Raw genomic sequence first — 14,624 nt, 5'->3', positions numbered from 1 at the left:
ACAGGTTCTCTGGCCTCGGCTCGTACGTCTGACAGGCAGGAATACTAATGTTATTGTTACTTCCAAAGGGCTAGCCTGTCAATTAGTGCACCAATGCACAACACAACAGCATAAATATGGACCCCTCCATTTAACACCTGTCTGATTACTTCGCTCGCGTGTGTGTGCGTGTACGCCGCTGTGCGTGTGACTGGACTTTTAGCAAACACTTAATTTCAGTGCTCATCACCGAATGAGGATCACACATCTGACATAATATTTGACTTTTCACAATGTCCAGTAGAGTATATAAAGGAGTAAATATTTCCACGTGTATAATTTCATTCTGCGACGGAAATATTTGCCCATGCACATACATGCGTTACGGTAAGCATGTTGCTTTCTGTTGTTAAACATTTAAGATTATTTAGATTTTTCAATTCCATGTACATACATGATCATTTCAGAGAGAGATAGAAAAATGCAGTGAATACTTTTAAGCTAAGGAAAGACTTAAATATCAAGGATATGCATATCTAGTCATATTCTGTATTTACAACGAGGGATGGGAATCTGCATCGGTAAGTATCAGTATTAGTCCGATACTGGTCAAAAATCACTGGATCAGATATCGGACAGATAAAAATGTAAAATCCGATACAATCCAAAAATCAGCAAAAGTATTTTAGCTGAGTCATGTTTGGGCTGTTTATTTCTCCTTTTTGGGAGAGCAATATTTGTTACACAGTGGGAGAATTATATCTTTGAAATGACTCAGCACAAATGTGTTGTTAAAAGCTTCATAGTCCAAAAATTGTCTAAAATCACTGTATCGGAAAAATATCGGTATTGGTAGATACTCAAGATTGCAAAATCAGTATCAGACACAAAAGTGGTATTGTGCCATCACTGTTTATGACTGCTTTCCATTTACTCTTAACACGCACGCACGCACGCACGCACGCACGCACGCACGCACGCACGCACGCACACACACACACACACACACACACACACACACACACACACACACACACACACAGAAAAACAGAGCATTATACCTGATACTGATACTGAGTGTATGGTTGGAGTCCTTCATCGCTGCATGTGGTCGAGACATTCCTGAACACACGTGTTCCTGTATCACTTGTGTTGGTAGCAGTGGTAGGTTCCAGCCTGCGGTACACCTCATAATGAAGGACTCTACCATTTGGCCGAGCTGGAGGGGGCCAGGTGAGCAGGAAGGTGGTCTGTAGGCCCGTGTGTTCGTCGAGGTGCAGGTGTAGCAATGGCACTACCTGGCCAGCAGGGGGAGCCTCCAGTGTGAGCACAGAGGACCAGTCACTGGAGGAACAGCCCAGAGCTGTGCAAGCCTCCACCCTCACCTCATACCTGCACACAAACACAAAATGGAATGCTCATTGTAATATTGTCTTAGAGTTAAAAAAAAAATCACACATTTTGATCACTATTATTCTTATTACTAAGCAGTTTGTTGACAATTTTCTTGATTCATTGTTTAGTTGTAGACAACATTTTGTAATCAAACATCTCAAACTGATGTGTGAAATGTTTAGTTTTTTTCCAAAAATGATAGATATTCAGTTTACACTTTAAAGAGGCTGATCAGTACGTGATTAGTACTCAACTTGTTGCATCAAGCACAATGACATACATACACAAACACAGGGATATACACACTTGAAAGCTTTCTAAATTTTTTTTTGGTCTTTACAAAACTAAGGTAACATGTTTTGGTTTTTTTTTACTTCCAGATTCAGTGCAGTTATTTTAAGGTATGGTAGGTAAGGTAATTGGCAATGGCAACAATGGCACTTCCTTTCATGGTGCTCATTTTCATCATTAACATACACTGTTCACTCCCACACAGGGAGACATTGAATGTCCCCATTGTTTTAGGTCATTAAAATTGAATATAAACGAGCTATACATATATACTGTACATATATGTATATATTTATATACATATATATTTATATACATATATATATATATATAAACTAAATTTGAGGGTTATATTGCTGTATAATTACACATGTAGTTTATAATTTGTTTCTTTTTCATCTTAATTGTTAAAATCCTCTTCACGTCCTTTCAATAAATGAAGTTGCTTGAATAAAAAGAGGGGACAACCAGCTCGATGCATCGTCTTCACGACAGCAATGTAGCTAGCGTCTCACTGGAAAAACACAGAGAAAGTGCAGCCAAATTCACAGTTCCCCTACGGACAAACTTATAATGTTTTTTTGTTTTTTTCAACCCTGCTTTCCTAGACTTACAGACAGCAAATTTAAACTGTGGTGAATTGTGCTTTGACTGACCTGTGGTATGGAGTCAGCCCATGCAGAGTGGTGTGCCGCTCAGAGAAAACACGGTCCTCTACAGTGAACACAGTGCTGTTGATGCCGACCACTACTGGATCTCTGTGATACACAGTGTAATTCACAATGTCTCCATTAGGACGGACTGGGGGACTCCACTCTACTTTCACCTACAACACACAGCATAAAACAATAAAAACAACATACAACAAAGGTTAAGTTTTTTTTATAATCCAGCTGTTACTAATGACTGACCCACCTGGTCTGGACCCAGAGGCGTCAGTACAGGGAGACCGACACCAGAAGGAGAAGACGGATGAGTCTTTGCTGAGTTTGCTGTGCTGCTCACTGTCCCTCTGCTGTTGTTGGCCCTGACACCATAGCTGTATTCCACGTTTGGCAAAAGTGTGAAGTCGTGAAAATGTGTCTCGGTGCCAACATAGATAACGTCTCCATCTCTGTAGAGCTCGTATCCTGTGATAATGCCATTAGGATGCTCCGGTGGTTTCCAAGTGATCTCCACGGACTCCGGACCAGTCACCTTTAAAAGGAAAAAAAATGCATTATTTGTCAACTGTACCATTGACAGTGTTGTAGTAATGTCACTAAACATTTATTGGGGTACAAGTACAAGTCTCGACTACCTGAATCCGAGTTGACATTCAATTCAAAGTTTTATTATTAAGTACTGAACTTAATCTAGAATTCTTTAGAGCACTTTGTGCAATTATGGTTGTTCCACACAAACATTATGTTGAATCAACACCTCTATTTTTTTTTTATAATCCTCACAAACTTGCTGACAGTGTTGCTTTAGTGCAAAAGGCTACAGTCTAGAACAAAGCAGGCTGTGTTTTCCTTGATAACTGCAGACTGAAATCCAAAGTGCTACACACATCGCAAAAGATTCAGGTACAAAATAAACACACACCTTTAGGGTCGGGGCTGCCAGGCCAGTGGGAGGAGCTTCTTTGGTCATAGTAGACACTGTAGCACTGGCGGTGCACCCACCACTGGTACACGCCAACAGAGCCAGCTGATATGAAGTGTGAGGCTGCAGATCGGACAACACTGTGTTCAAGTCTCCCCCACAATAAACCTCTTTGTCGTTCACTTTCAGCACATATTCTGTAACCTCTCCATTCTGCGTTGGGGGTTTACTCCAGGAAATGTTTATACTCTTGGACGTGATGGTGTCCACCGTGGGAGCTTCCACTGTGGCAGGTGGAGCCTCTAAGGTCGTGATGTTGGTGTGAGGACTGGTGATGCATCCCTCAGATGTGCAGGCTATGACTGAGTAGCTGCAGAAATAAGCAAAAGTGAATGATGAAAGTGGGGGTCCTCACAAAAAGGAATACATATATATATATATATTTTTTTTTTTAAAAAAAGCAGGTCATACCTATAAACTGTAAATGGTAGAAGGTCTTCATCAGTGTAGCTGAGGACAGTCGGGTCAAAACTAAAAGACAAACTGACATTGTTCCTTTGTATCCTGTATGACTTAAGTATTCCATTGGACTCCAGCGGAGGTGTCCATGAGACCAACACCTTACTGGGCTGGTCTTGGAGGTGATTCACTGTTGGCGGGGCTAGACCACGAGGGGGAGCTTGTCTGGTTGTTACAGTTACCCAGGGGCTGCTGGTGTTGCCAGCAGGGTTGTGACTCCGGACACTGAACTCATACTGAGTCCAGGGTCGCAAACCGGTCACTGTGTAGGAAAAGGTTTCATTTTGCTGTGGAGACGATTCTCTAAAGACCACCTGTTGGAGACAAAGGTGAATAATTGAGTGAAAACCAAGACGAGACAAAACAGATCATGGCACAACTTTTTATAGAGCTACAAGCATGTATATATGAGCAAAACGTGTACACAACTCATGGTGGACATCAACTGCATAAAGTATGGTAAGACCTCCAGATGTCACTGTCTACAATTTAAGTGATATATCTTTAGTTTCACCCACCTTTCCTCTTTCAATATCCTCGCCATTACTTCTTCCCCTCCCAAATTCATCTAGACTTCTCCCAAGTAAGAAATACTCTCCGATTGGCCCGTTAGGTTGGGCGGGAGGTCCCCAGCTAAGTGACACATGGTCTGGGCCAACGAAGAGAGGCTTCGGAGGAAGCTGAGAAGCCGGCGGAGCAGCTGCTGTGGTGATGTGTTGAGGAACGGTGCGTGTGCAGCCTGCTGAGGTGCAAGCTTCAAGGGTCAGCGTATAAACGGTCCACGGTTCCAAACGACGAAACAGGAAGCTGCGGGTTAGACCGCTGAACTCCAGGTTTCCCTCACTGTACACGTTATACATCTGGAGAGGAGGAGGAGGAGGAGGAGGAGGAGGAGAGGTGTCGTATGAGGCATTAATGGTGTGAGAGGCCAGCACACAACTATGATGCATCACAATGTTGACATAGACGATTCTGCACTGATGCAAGTGACAGCAACTACAGTAATCAGTTACAGAACATTGCTTGATGACTTTCCAGTTTCTCTACCACAGAAGCATTTCATTTGGTTTTGGGGGATTGAACATTTCAATTTAATTTGTAAAGAAATACTTAAATTCATATTTAAATGTATACGTGTCTGAGTGCTTGCATTGATGGATGAGAAATGTGCATTAATATAGAAAAGTCCGGATGCAATACGTTGTGATCCACCTTGGTATTGAATAAAACCGTTGACATTATAGTTGTAATTGAATGGAATTGTGCGAGCAGTGAAGACACACAGCCCTAATGTATGGTAATACATGTATGTGCATGTGACTCATGATGTACTGTATGTGAAGTACCTCGATGCATAACTATGAGTGTGTTTCAGCCTCTGACTGTGTATAACATTTTAAAACTGCTGCAATTTATTGCAACAGCATCTCATGACATTAGAAAGGACTAATAGACTTGCGGTAGATAAATGGATTATGAATGACTGAGTTGAGCTGATGAATCCCCATGGAGAGTAAATTCACAATGGACACAAAGTCTCCGAGTCCGGAAAAGTGAAGCTAATGTGGAAAAACATGAAGCCTGAATTCTCTTGAACGGCCAACAGACGGCGACTCCATTGGTTTCTATTAAAAAATAAAATCACCCGACTTAATAGTTTATGGTTTTATTCACTAGTTTGAGGTCTTCTTACACACCATAATGTCCATTTAGTCATGTCCTATTTAGGGTCAACAAGACCCTTAAGCAGGATTATGCTTTATGGCGTGGCTATGGTGTGATTGACAGCCAATATCATGTTTGATGATGATCAACCTTTGCCTGTTGCCCAGCTCCACCCTCTCATCCAATTATGGTATCTTCTGGCTTCAAATATACGATGGTGCTGGACAAACCGTGAAACTCAAAGACTTCTATTTAGCTTACAAACTTAAGGGCTGACACTTAGTTTTAAGATGACGAGTCATCAGTTTGTTTTTTTAAATCACTACGTTTACTGTCACTCGTGAAGTACAGAGTGTAAAGATGTTGGGCTATGTAGCGACTAATTCCTGTACTGTGGCGCTACTGGCTGCTGATTGTTTGCTGCTAGGTATTGTTTTTACATTTATTCTCTTACAATGTTGGCTTATTTTCCCATTTCCATTGAACCAAGCATCTCTCTATTTCCATTAAGCAAAAATGAAACTTCAAACCGAGCACAGTAGAAAACTGATTGCCACTTTCAATCGGCAACACCTGGGTAAAATGACAGGTGACCTCAAATAACCCAGCATGACCCCGGCCAGTGTCAGCCTCAGGCAGAATATAAGATATAGAATACAACCCTCTAAAATGGGACATGGCTCCTACAGACTATGCAATAAAATTGACATTGGCTGATTTGACTCTGGTATATATCCTCTGTGTGTATTGTGTATTCTTGTGTACCGTGATGAGTCCATTTGGAGCGCGTGGCAGATCCCATCGAAGCAGTAACGCCCTGCCCTGCTCCCTCTGCTCCACTGTGAAGTTGGCCACACTAGCAGGTGCAGCCTCCAGGGTCCTAATGCCTGTCCATGGACTGGCCACACTGCCTGAGGAGTTACAAAAAAACACAACTACACTCAATGGACTGGCTACAGTGTATATCCCTGATGCTTTGAAATGAGTTACTGAACAAATTCGACTTACCCGCCCAGTTCACAGCTTCCACACGTAGACTGTACAGACGATATGGTTCAAAACCATAGACTGTTGCTTCGAGGACTGAGCCCTGATTGAAAAAGAGAAAACAAGGTATAACATGAGAACAAGGACAAATGTAAGGAAATGGGAACAATGGACAAAAGTAGGGGAGAGGGAGATAAAAAAAAAGTGACAAAACAAAGGAATGATTGTATGACAGTTAAAAAAAAGAGAAAGAAAGAAGAGGTGATAGAAAATGAAGGAAAGAGAAGAGAGCATCAGGAAATTAGTTCCACAAATAAACCCTGCGTGAATAAAACCGGCAGCACGTTACTCATTAAAATGGGGATTGAAAAGCAACACTGAGACAATGGCGGGCTAAGATGACATGACAGGGGATTTGTGATATCAATGTTTCAACATACACACTATGCCACGATGAAGTAAGTACACACCAGAGAAGTGAATGAGTGTGTGTGTGTGTGTGTGTGTGTGTGTGTGTGAGAGAGAGACAGAGACACTGGCAGACGTACGTACACACGTCCCTGATGGGTGATTCCAAAGCTTCCAGATTGAGTGTTTATGTCACACATGAACCCTTTTCTATCAGACACACACAAACATACACAAACACAGTGTGGCTGCCAGTAGCTTTAGGCCATGGGACCCAACCCAACAGCCTGGCAGACACAGAGTAGTGTGTGTGTGTGTGTGTGAAATACAACATTTACTAATTGATAAGAGACACACTGCTGTTTCAAAAGACCCTGGCGTGTGATGACATGGTAGTTAGGGAGCACTCGGCTTCAGGATGTGGCGTTCCCTGATAGTTTGTTTGTGTTGTTTATGATTGTGAGCTTTGATTCAGGTACAAGACTGATGTTTCTGTGTGTGGAAAGGAGGATATATCTTTGTACGCGTTGACTCCGCAGTTTGTATGCTTTCACAAAAGCAAGCATATGTAAAGAGATTAACTGGTAACCCACTTCAGCCGCAGTGGCAAGAGGATCAAATCGGCTCCAATTCAAAAGTGAATCAAACGAAAAAGCCTGGCAAATCACCGTAGCGTGGCACCAAGGATGAACTGTCTGAACAACAACCAAAGTGCATGTATTCACAGTTTTCATGTCTGGGAGCCAACATGTTTTTCATCCTCAGTAAAATAGGATTAATAAGCCCCAAGACACACGCTAAATCCTCCTGCAAATCACAGCACTTCTCGGTAGAGACGGAGCGAGGGAGGGAAGGATGGAGGGAAAGACACAGGGATGGAGTGATAGAAAGAGAAACAGATGGTGGGAGTGAAAGGGGAAAAAAAAGGAGCTGGGAATGAAATATCTATGCATATGCAAGTGAGGTGATGAATGGCAGAGAATTATAAAAGAAGGTTAAGGAAAAAAGTGAGCGAGTGAGTAAGTTAATAACTGACAAAGAGATAGAGGAAGGGAGGTGTGAGAGAGAGAGAGAGAGAGAGAGCAAGACAATGGAGAGATGGCGTGAATGGTTCAAAAAAGAGGAGAAAGTGGAAGAGGGAAAAAAAGACAGATGTGGCAAAAGGGAGAGATAGATTAAGTGAGCACGAATGAGAGATCTTTCTGCCTTAAAAGCCAGTGAAATATGTGAGGCATGTGGCCTATAAAGCGGTTAACATATGCACATTGTCAATAGCAGCATCTGGCGCTGGCAGCTTTTATAGGAGCATGGAGACTCGGCTACACGCCTCTAGATGGCAATACATTCAAACACTTTATCACTGAAACTCAGCACGTTAACTGCTGGTTACACACACACACACACACACACACACACACACACACACACAGGTGGACACGCACACACACACACACACGGTCGCACACAAGCACACCAGTATTTAGACAGACAGTAATCAAACGGTGTAACACCCGAAACACACGACTATTACATTACATTAACATCTCCCTCAATAACTTTTCCCCTCTTAAAAACACACACACATTTTCATGTTATGCACATGGTAACAAAGATGCTGACACACACACACACACACACAAACCAGAGGAATGACAACATAAATAATTTCAATTAGCGATTATTGTTGTTTTTAATTCATCCGTCGATTATTTTCTGGATTCAAAATGTGCATTTCTATTATTAATTTATTGTTATTGTTAACCGACGACTGATCATTCACCTGTATAATGCACAAAAAATGTGCAACACCATTTAATACGCACAAACCTCTGCTGTGACACATTTTATTACTTTATTTTGAAGGTTCCTGTCGATCATAGACCAGTTATACTCCACATTTAAACTACACAGCCTAGCTCGGACTGCGAAGAAGATTAAACAGCTAGACCTGATACGTGGCTTCCTTGAATTCATATTATTAAAAATTCATATTATTTAAAATCGGCTCTGGGGGCTACTGCTTAACAGTGACTGTCCATTGTAGAACGGCTCTGTGTCCTTTACAAATGATGTTGAACAAATTGGCATGAAAGGAGTTTGGACACAGGTTGACGTTTGATTTGAAAAACTGGAAAGCAGGAAAAAGACAACAGTACAAGGCTGTGTAATTAATTATTCTAAAAGTGGACACATTAGAAATGATCCTTTTCCAATGACTTCCAGCTCTTCCTCTTAAATTGTAGTCTTGTTAATACAGCATTGCAGTATATTTTCTCATAGTTTGAGTTTTGTATACATATTTATGCATGTACTGTATTGCTGAACCATCCTTTCATCGCCCAAATGGTGAAACATAACAGCGCCACCAATCAAAAACATTGTTATCGCACCTGGGGATTGTGGGTAGTGTAGTACTTTTTTAATGTTTTTGTTTAAATGCAGTTGCTATCATATGGACTTGTGGCTTCATTGACACTGTTTCACAACCTTATAGCTTGTGATGAATGGATGATTTCAATATTATGGCTGTTGATCAAAATATCTGGAACCACATCTATGTTCTATATTATCCTTTAGCAATAAATGCTTTTACTTTTGTCTTTTTACTGAATGGTAATATTTTTTTTCCAGTATTCAATAAACCTCTGAAAACGACACGAACGGCAACCACGTCAGCCATAAAAAGAAAAAAAAAAAAAAAGGAAAATGTTCTCGTCCGTGAGCACGAGTGTCCACGTGTGTGGATGATCAAAGTCACTGGTTAATCATGTCAAACGCAAGAGAAGCGAGAGGGAGCAAGAAGTCAAGGCACGGATGGGGGGGGAGCATAAACAAGACAGAAGGAGAGAAAGAAGAATGATGGGGAAGAGGAGAAGAGACAGGAAGAGGTTGTGTTAATTTATACATAAGAGGGCTCTCAGATCTTACACAACTAAAGCAATCAATTCAATCTTCTGATTCCTCAGTCTGACTGTTTCCTCCGTGTGAGCAGAGTTACAGCAAGGGTCTTCTGCACAGTGTGTGTGTAGCATGTGTTTTTCGGTGGGTGTCAAAGGCCGCGTGTGTTCCTTGAACTTTGTGCACTATAAAGTTGTGTTGACCGGTGTCTGCGTTTGTATCAGAGTCTGCCCAAATCGACATGCATCTTGTTTCGTAGCCATGCGTCCCTGGGAGTGCGTGTGCACAAGCTGCACATCTGTGTGTGATGTTCAGGTGGAGAGGCATGGTGCGGCCGGAGGGACAGTGTGTGATACTAATTAAGAATAACCATGTGTATTTGTCAAAAGAATTATGCTGATTATTTCACAAAGACTTCAGCACTGGGCCCTGTAGAGAGCCGGAGCCGGAGAGAGGGACAAACATTAGCATATGGCTACACACATGCATGCGTGCACACACAATTTTTCTTCTCTTTGTCTGTCACACAAAAACACACATACACACACACATTCAGTAGTAGACGCAAGGCTACTGAGAATATACAGTATATGAAGGAAATACGATGGGGGAGGTTTGTCTCTATGGGCCTCATCTGGCCTCTCTGGTCATATTCAGGATCACATTGATAGGTCATTGATTTAAAATCAGGAGAATGGAGCCTCTTTCATTCATTCACACTGTGCAGCTGAACCTCTGTCAGTACTATGTATTGTTAGTTTAGTGCGCAGTTGTGCAACTTAATGACAAGCAGACACTCAACTGGCAACGCAGCCGCTAGGGTCACATGTTGCACTTTCTGCAAACCACAGCTCATGTTTAAGTTTCCATGTTGAACATGAGTTATGTACTTACATGACTACAGAAGTGCAACTCAGTGTGATAGTGCCATAACTGCTTTTGTGGCACGTTTGCCGTAAATCGGGAAATGAGGGCGATGCTAACCATGGTTAACCAGGGTTATACACAGTAACCTTTTGTTTATGTTAAGGCACAAAAGGCATGACAGTTTTTAGTCTACATTACATAATAACAAACCGAGATGTCCACCTACCACTGTGAAATGCACAACAACTCATGACAGAAGCAACATTTTGTCTTGAGCTGGTCTCAAACTGTAGGTAAAGTGAAACATATGAAACAGTGAATGCATGAACAATGTCACTTCCAAACAAAAAGATTCCCCCCCAAACAAATGTACACATTTTTGTCTTTCCCATGGTTTACAGACAAGTAAAAGTAAAACTGCAGCAAGTTCAAGAGTATTGTTGAATTGCAGTGAGTTCAAATGTGGATACCTGTAGTGTGTTTGCTGCAGAGACAGCACTGTATTGCTTTAAAGCTGGGGATAGCAGCAAATCTTTGGTGGTATGGATCAATATTTCCAAAATAACCTCTCAGTTTCATGTCAGTCAAGTGACATGAGAGAGAACTAGACTTCTGAAAATCACAAGATTGTGTTTGTTTGTGTTTACTGACCTACCCCAGTGCCATTGAAGTTCAGATAAAACAGCAAAGACAAATATGTGATTCCTGTAATTGTAGATCATATAAAATGAATATCAGTGGATTTTAAACATACCATCTCTGATTAGTCAGACTGTGTCCATCTGTGTTTGTCCACATCACAAAAGTGTGCGCTCACATGCATGCATCACCAAAATCACTGTTCCGAGGGTCGGAAATCTCCAAAGCCAATCATGGCTGCTGGTGTGAAGTGGACATGCCTGTTCCAGACGCCTGCAGTCTCTCTCTTTGTGCTGGCCACAAACAAACTCATGCCTGATGGCACTCTGAGTGTGTGTGTGTGTGTGTGTGTGTGTGTGTGTGCTGTATAAACGTCTGCATGTGTCAGGGTCTGTCTAATGCTCACTGACTAGCAGGGACACCCATGCAGGGCATTTGCAACCAGAGTCAGACACAGGGCAGTTGTGCCAGAAGCCTTGAATTAGCTATGCACACACGCAGACTTGGCTCGAGAGCTTGGTGTGGGAGGGCTGACCTCAGGGAGGGGGGCTGGCTGACCTTAGAAACCTCGGAAAACAATTACTGCTTTCACATGGGCTGGTCAGGGCAGAGTTTGTACTAATAGCCTGGACTCAAGATTCCAATTGGACTGAACTGAACTGGCTTGCTTTATACCGCACACAGAACGAGTACAGTGATTATTAGCTCTCCAGGATTTAAAGATGGAGTCAGCAGGATTTTTAGAAAACAGTTGACTGTTGAGTCACATCTCTTGGGAGCCAAATGACAACACAGGAGTGATATGCTCTCGACATAGAGGGCATTGCAATAACCCAGTTTATTAGAAATGAAAGCATGAAAACAACAACAATATGATTATTGGGAGTGTTTTCAATTCGAGTTGATGGAGGAGGAAGGATTCATTTGAAATGCAGGCACAGACATGAACGTTGCAGAGCTTGTTCTTTAACTGCCTCGCTTCCAATCAATGATCAATACGTTTCACAGTCAGATGTAAACACAGAGAGTCTGCAAGCGTGTCCCTGAGGCGGCAACAGACGGACCGATCGGCAGGACTTTCCTCCAGACACAACACAAATATACTAAACTTCCCTCCTCTCACTGAAATGCACTCATGGCTGTGCGCGCACACACACACACACACACACATACACACTCGCACTTAGCATTGTAAAGTGATGACCATCATGTCGTGGTTGCAGCACTAAACATCCATTACGACAAGTGGAGAGCACTACACTGGATGGTGTAGCCTCTTCACAGACAGACAGACAATAACACACAGCCTGTCATTACTGAGAGGGAACGAGAGAGAGAGACAGAGAGTGAGAGAGAAGGAGAGAGAGAGAGGGGGAGATGGAAGTAAGCAAACGTATACTAAACTCACTTGAAAAAAATCACTTGACAGAGTGAGAGGGAGAAGGAAGAAGAGGGGATATGGATGGGGAAAAAGCGGTGGATGAGAATAACATAACAACTGTAATTTGTGGCAGAGGTAGAGAAAACTTAGATGGAAGACAAGTAACGGAGGCAGGCCTGAGAAATGTGGAGGGGAGGAGGAAGTGGGGAAGATTGCAGTTAGGAGAAGGAGGAGGAGTGTTGCAGCCTGATTATTTGGCTGTTTATGCAGAATGCTGAGAGCCCTCCAATCAGAACTGGAGACCTCTAACTAAAGGGTCTGATAGGCCAAGGACCTAATGAACTCTGCATCCAAGTCTCCTTATCCTTCCTTCCTCACTTCACCTGTCTTCTCCAACCTTGTCGTCCCTTTCTCCTCACCCTCTGTGCACTCAGCTCCGCATCCCTCTCCTCCTTTTCCACTCCTCTGTCTCCATCGTTTGTTAAAGGGTGTCAAGGACAAAGTCTTGTCATTCCCACCCCTCTGACAACCCCTCCATCCTCTGCTCATGTGGAACGAGCGACTCAGCTGGATGTGAAAGCAACAAGTCATGGAGCAAAGCTGCTGTTCAGTCCTCTGCCACTGAACTTACCTTCATGCATTTAAAGGCATAAGGTGTCTAATAAAGGCTTGCGAAAGTGACATTTATGAGGTCACAAAATAACTTATTTCACAATTTAGTTTTTACAATATTAATGGAGATAATGTCTCAAATCCAAGTGTCAGTGTCTCACACACTAAAGGCTAAAAGTCGCAGTGAAATAATGGAACATTTTGTTTTCTGTTAGTATTAAACAAAAACTGCTGAACTGATTTCCATGAAAGTGTCGAGGGGTGGGGCACGATACACAGAAATAAACATAAATATCTAATTAAAAGGGCTTTCACATGGCCTTTAAGGGGATTTTTTTTTTCATGAAGTGGGGGGTGTATGAGGTGAAGCCAGTGTGATAAACACAGTAGATCAACTCTGGCTGCTATGAGACAGAGACGGGGGGGGGGGGGGTGACCTCACATATGAGTCACACATTGTGTTGCAGTGAGTGGGGACAGAAATTGAAAAGTGTTTTTTTTTGCAACATTATAGAAGAAATTTTAAAATGAAATCACATTTAAACAGCGCTATATCACCATATTTACATTATTTTCCACAGTTTAAAATGCTGTTAGGTGGAGCATAATAAACCCCAACAGCATTACACGGAGGGCTGCCACGATATACTTCATACTATATATATATATATGTGTGTGAATATATATATATATATATATATATATATATATACATATATACTGTATACATGTATATATATATATATAAATATATATAATTGTGTATGGTACTGTATACACAGATGCACACACACACACACACACACACAGAGTCTGTGACACACAGTTCACTGGCTGGTCTTTGCTGCCCTGCATTCTGTGATGGGCTCTTAATGGTAAACTAACAGATTGTAAGCATACTGCTAGCTCTCTCCCTCTCTCTCCCCCCACTTATTTATTCATCCCTCTCTGTTTTCATCCCCTTCTCTCTCTTCCTCTTTTACCTCCTCCTTAGCCACATTCACTTCATCCTTCCCCCTGTATCTCCATCCTGTCCCCTCTCCCTCCCTCCCTCCCTCTCTTTTGCTTTTCCTGGGGTATTTTTTAAACAATGTGTCCTTCATGTACGGTTGGTTACGGGGCGTACAGAAGGACATCATTAGCGCTGGTGGTTAAGCTGTAATTTACACCATTACCGAGGTAGGGGCCATTTTTATTGCCTAGTAAATTTCAGCTCTGAAATATTTAGACCATATGGCTCAATTTGTGTAATAACCTTAATTTCCAAGCACCCTTCAGCTCCCTTCAGCGCCGGCTGTTGTTGGCGGATGGTGGAGTGGTGTGTGTACATGTTTGTGTGTGTGTGCACATGTTCGTGTGTGTGTTGTGCATGGTTTGGGCCAGGAACTCATACACA

General features: G+C 42.2%; 1 protein-coding gene across 1 annotated transcript in view; it reads right to left on the bottom strand.

The window, feature by feature from the left end:
• ush2a (Usher syndrome 2A (autosomal recessive, mild)) overlaps positions 1–14,624 on the bottom strand; it is a 197,253-nt gene that overhangs the window by 14,771 nt on the left and 167,858 nt on the right. The window contains exons 74-81 of the mRNA XM_058630175.1: positions 6,445–6,526; positions 6,202–6,347; positions 4,290–4,631; positions 3,724–4,085; positions 3,253–3,622; positions 2,581–2,862; positions 2,322–2,491; positions 1,041–1,371 (exon numbers count right to left, since the gene is read on the bottom strand). Coding sequence (XP_058486158.1) covers positions 1,041–1,371; positions 2,322–2,491; positions 2,581–2,862; positions 3,253–3,622; positions 3,724–4,085; positions 4,290–4,631; positions 6,202–6,347; positions 6,445–6,526 — 2,085 coding nt within the window. The remainder of the gene's footprint in view (positions 1–1,040; positions 1,372–2,321; positions 2,492–2,580; positions 2,863–3,252; positions 3,623–3,723; positions 4,086–4,289; positions 4,632–6,201; positions 6,348–6,444; positions 6,527–14,624) is intronic.

This window comes from Solea solea, chromosome 5 (genome assembly GCF_958295425.1).
Source record: "Solea solea chromosome 5, fSolSol10.1, whole genome shotgun sequence".
Taxonomy (NCBI): domain Eukaryota; kingdom Metazoa; phylum Chordata; class Actinopteri; order Pleuronectiformes; family Soleidae; genus Solea; species Solea solea.
This window is presented reverse-complemented; position numbering and strand designations above follow the sequence as displayed.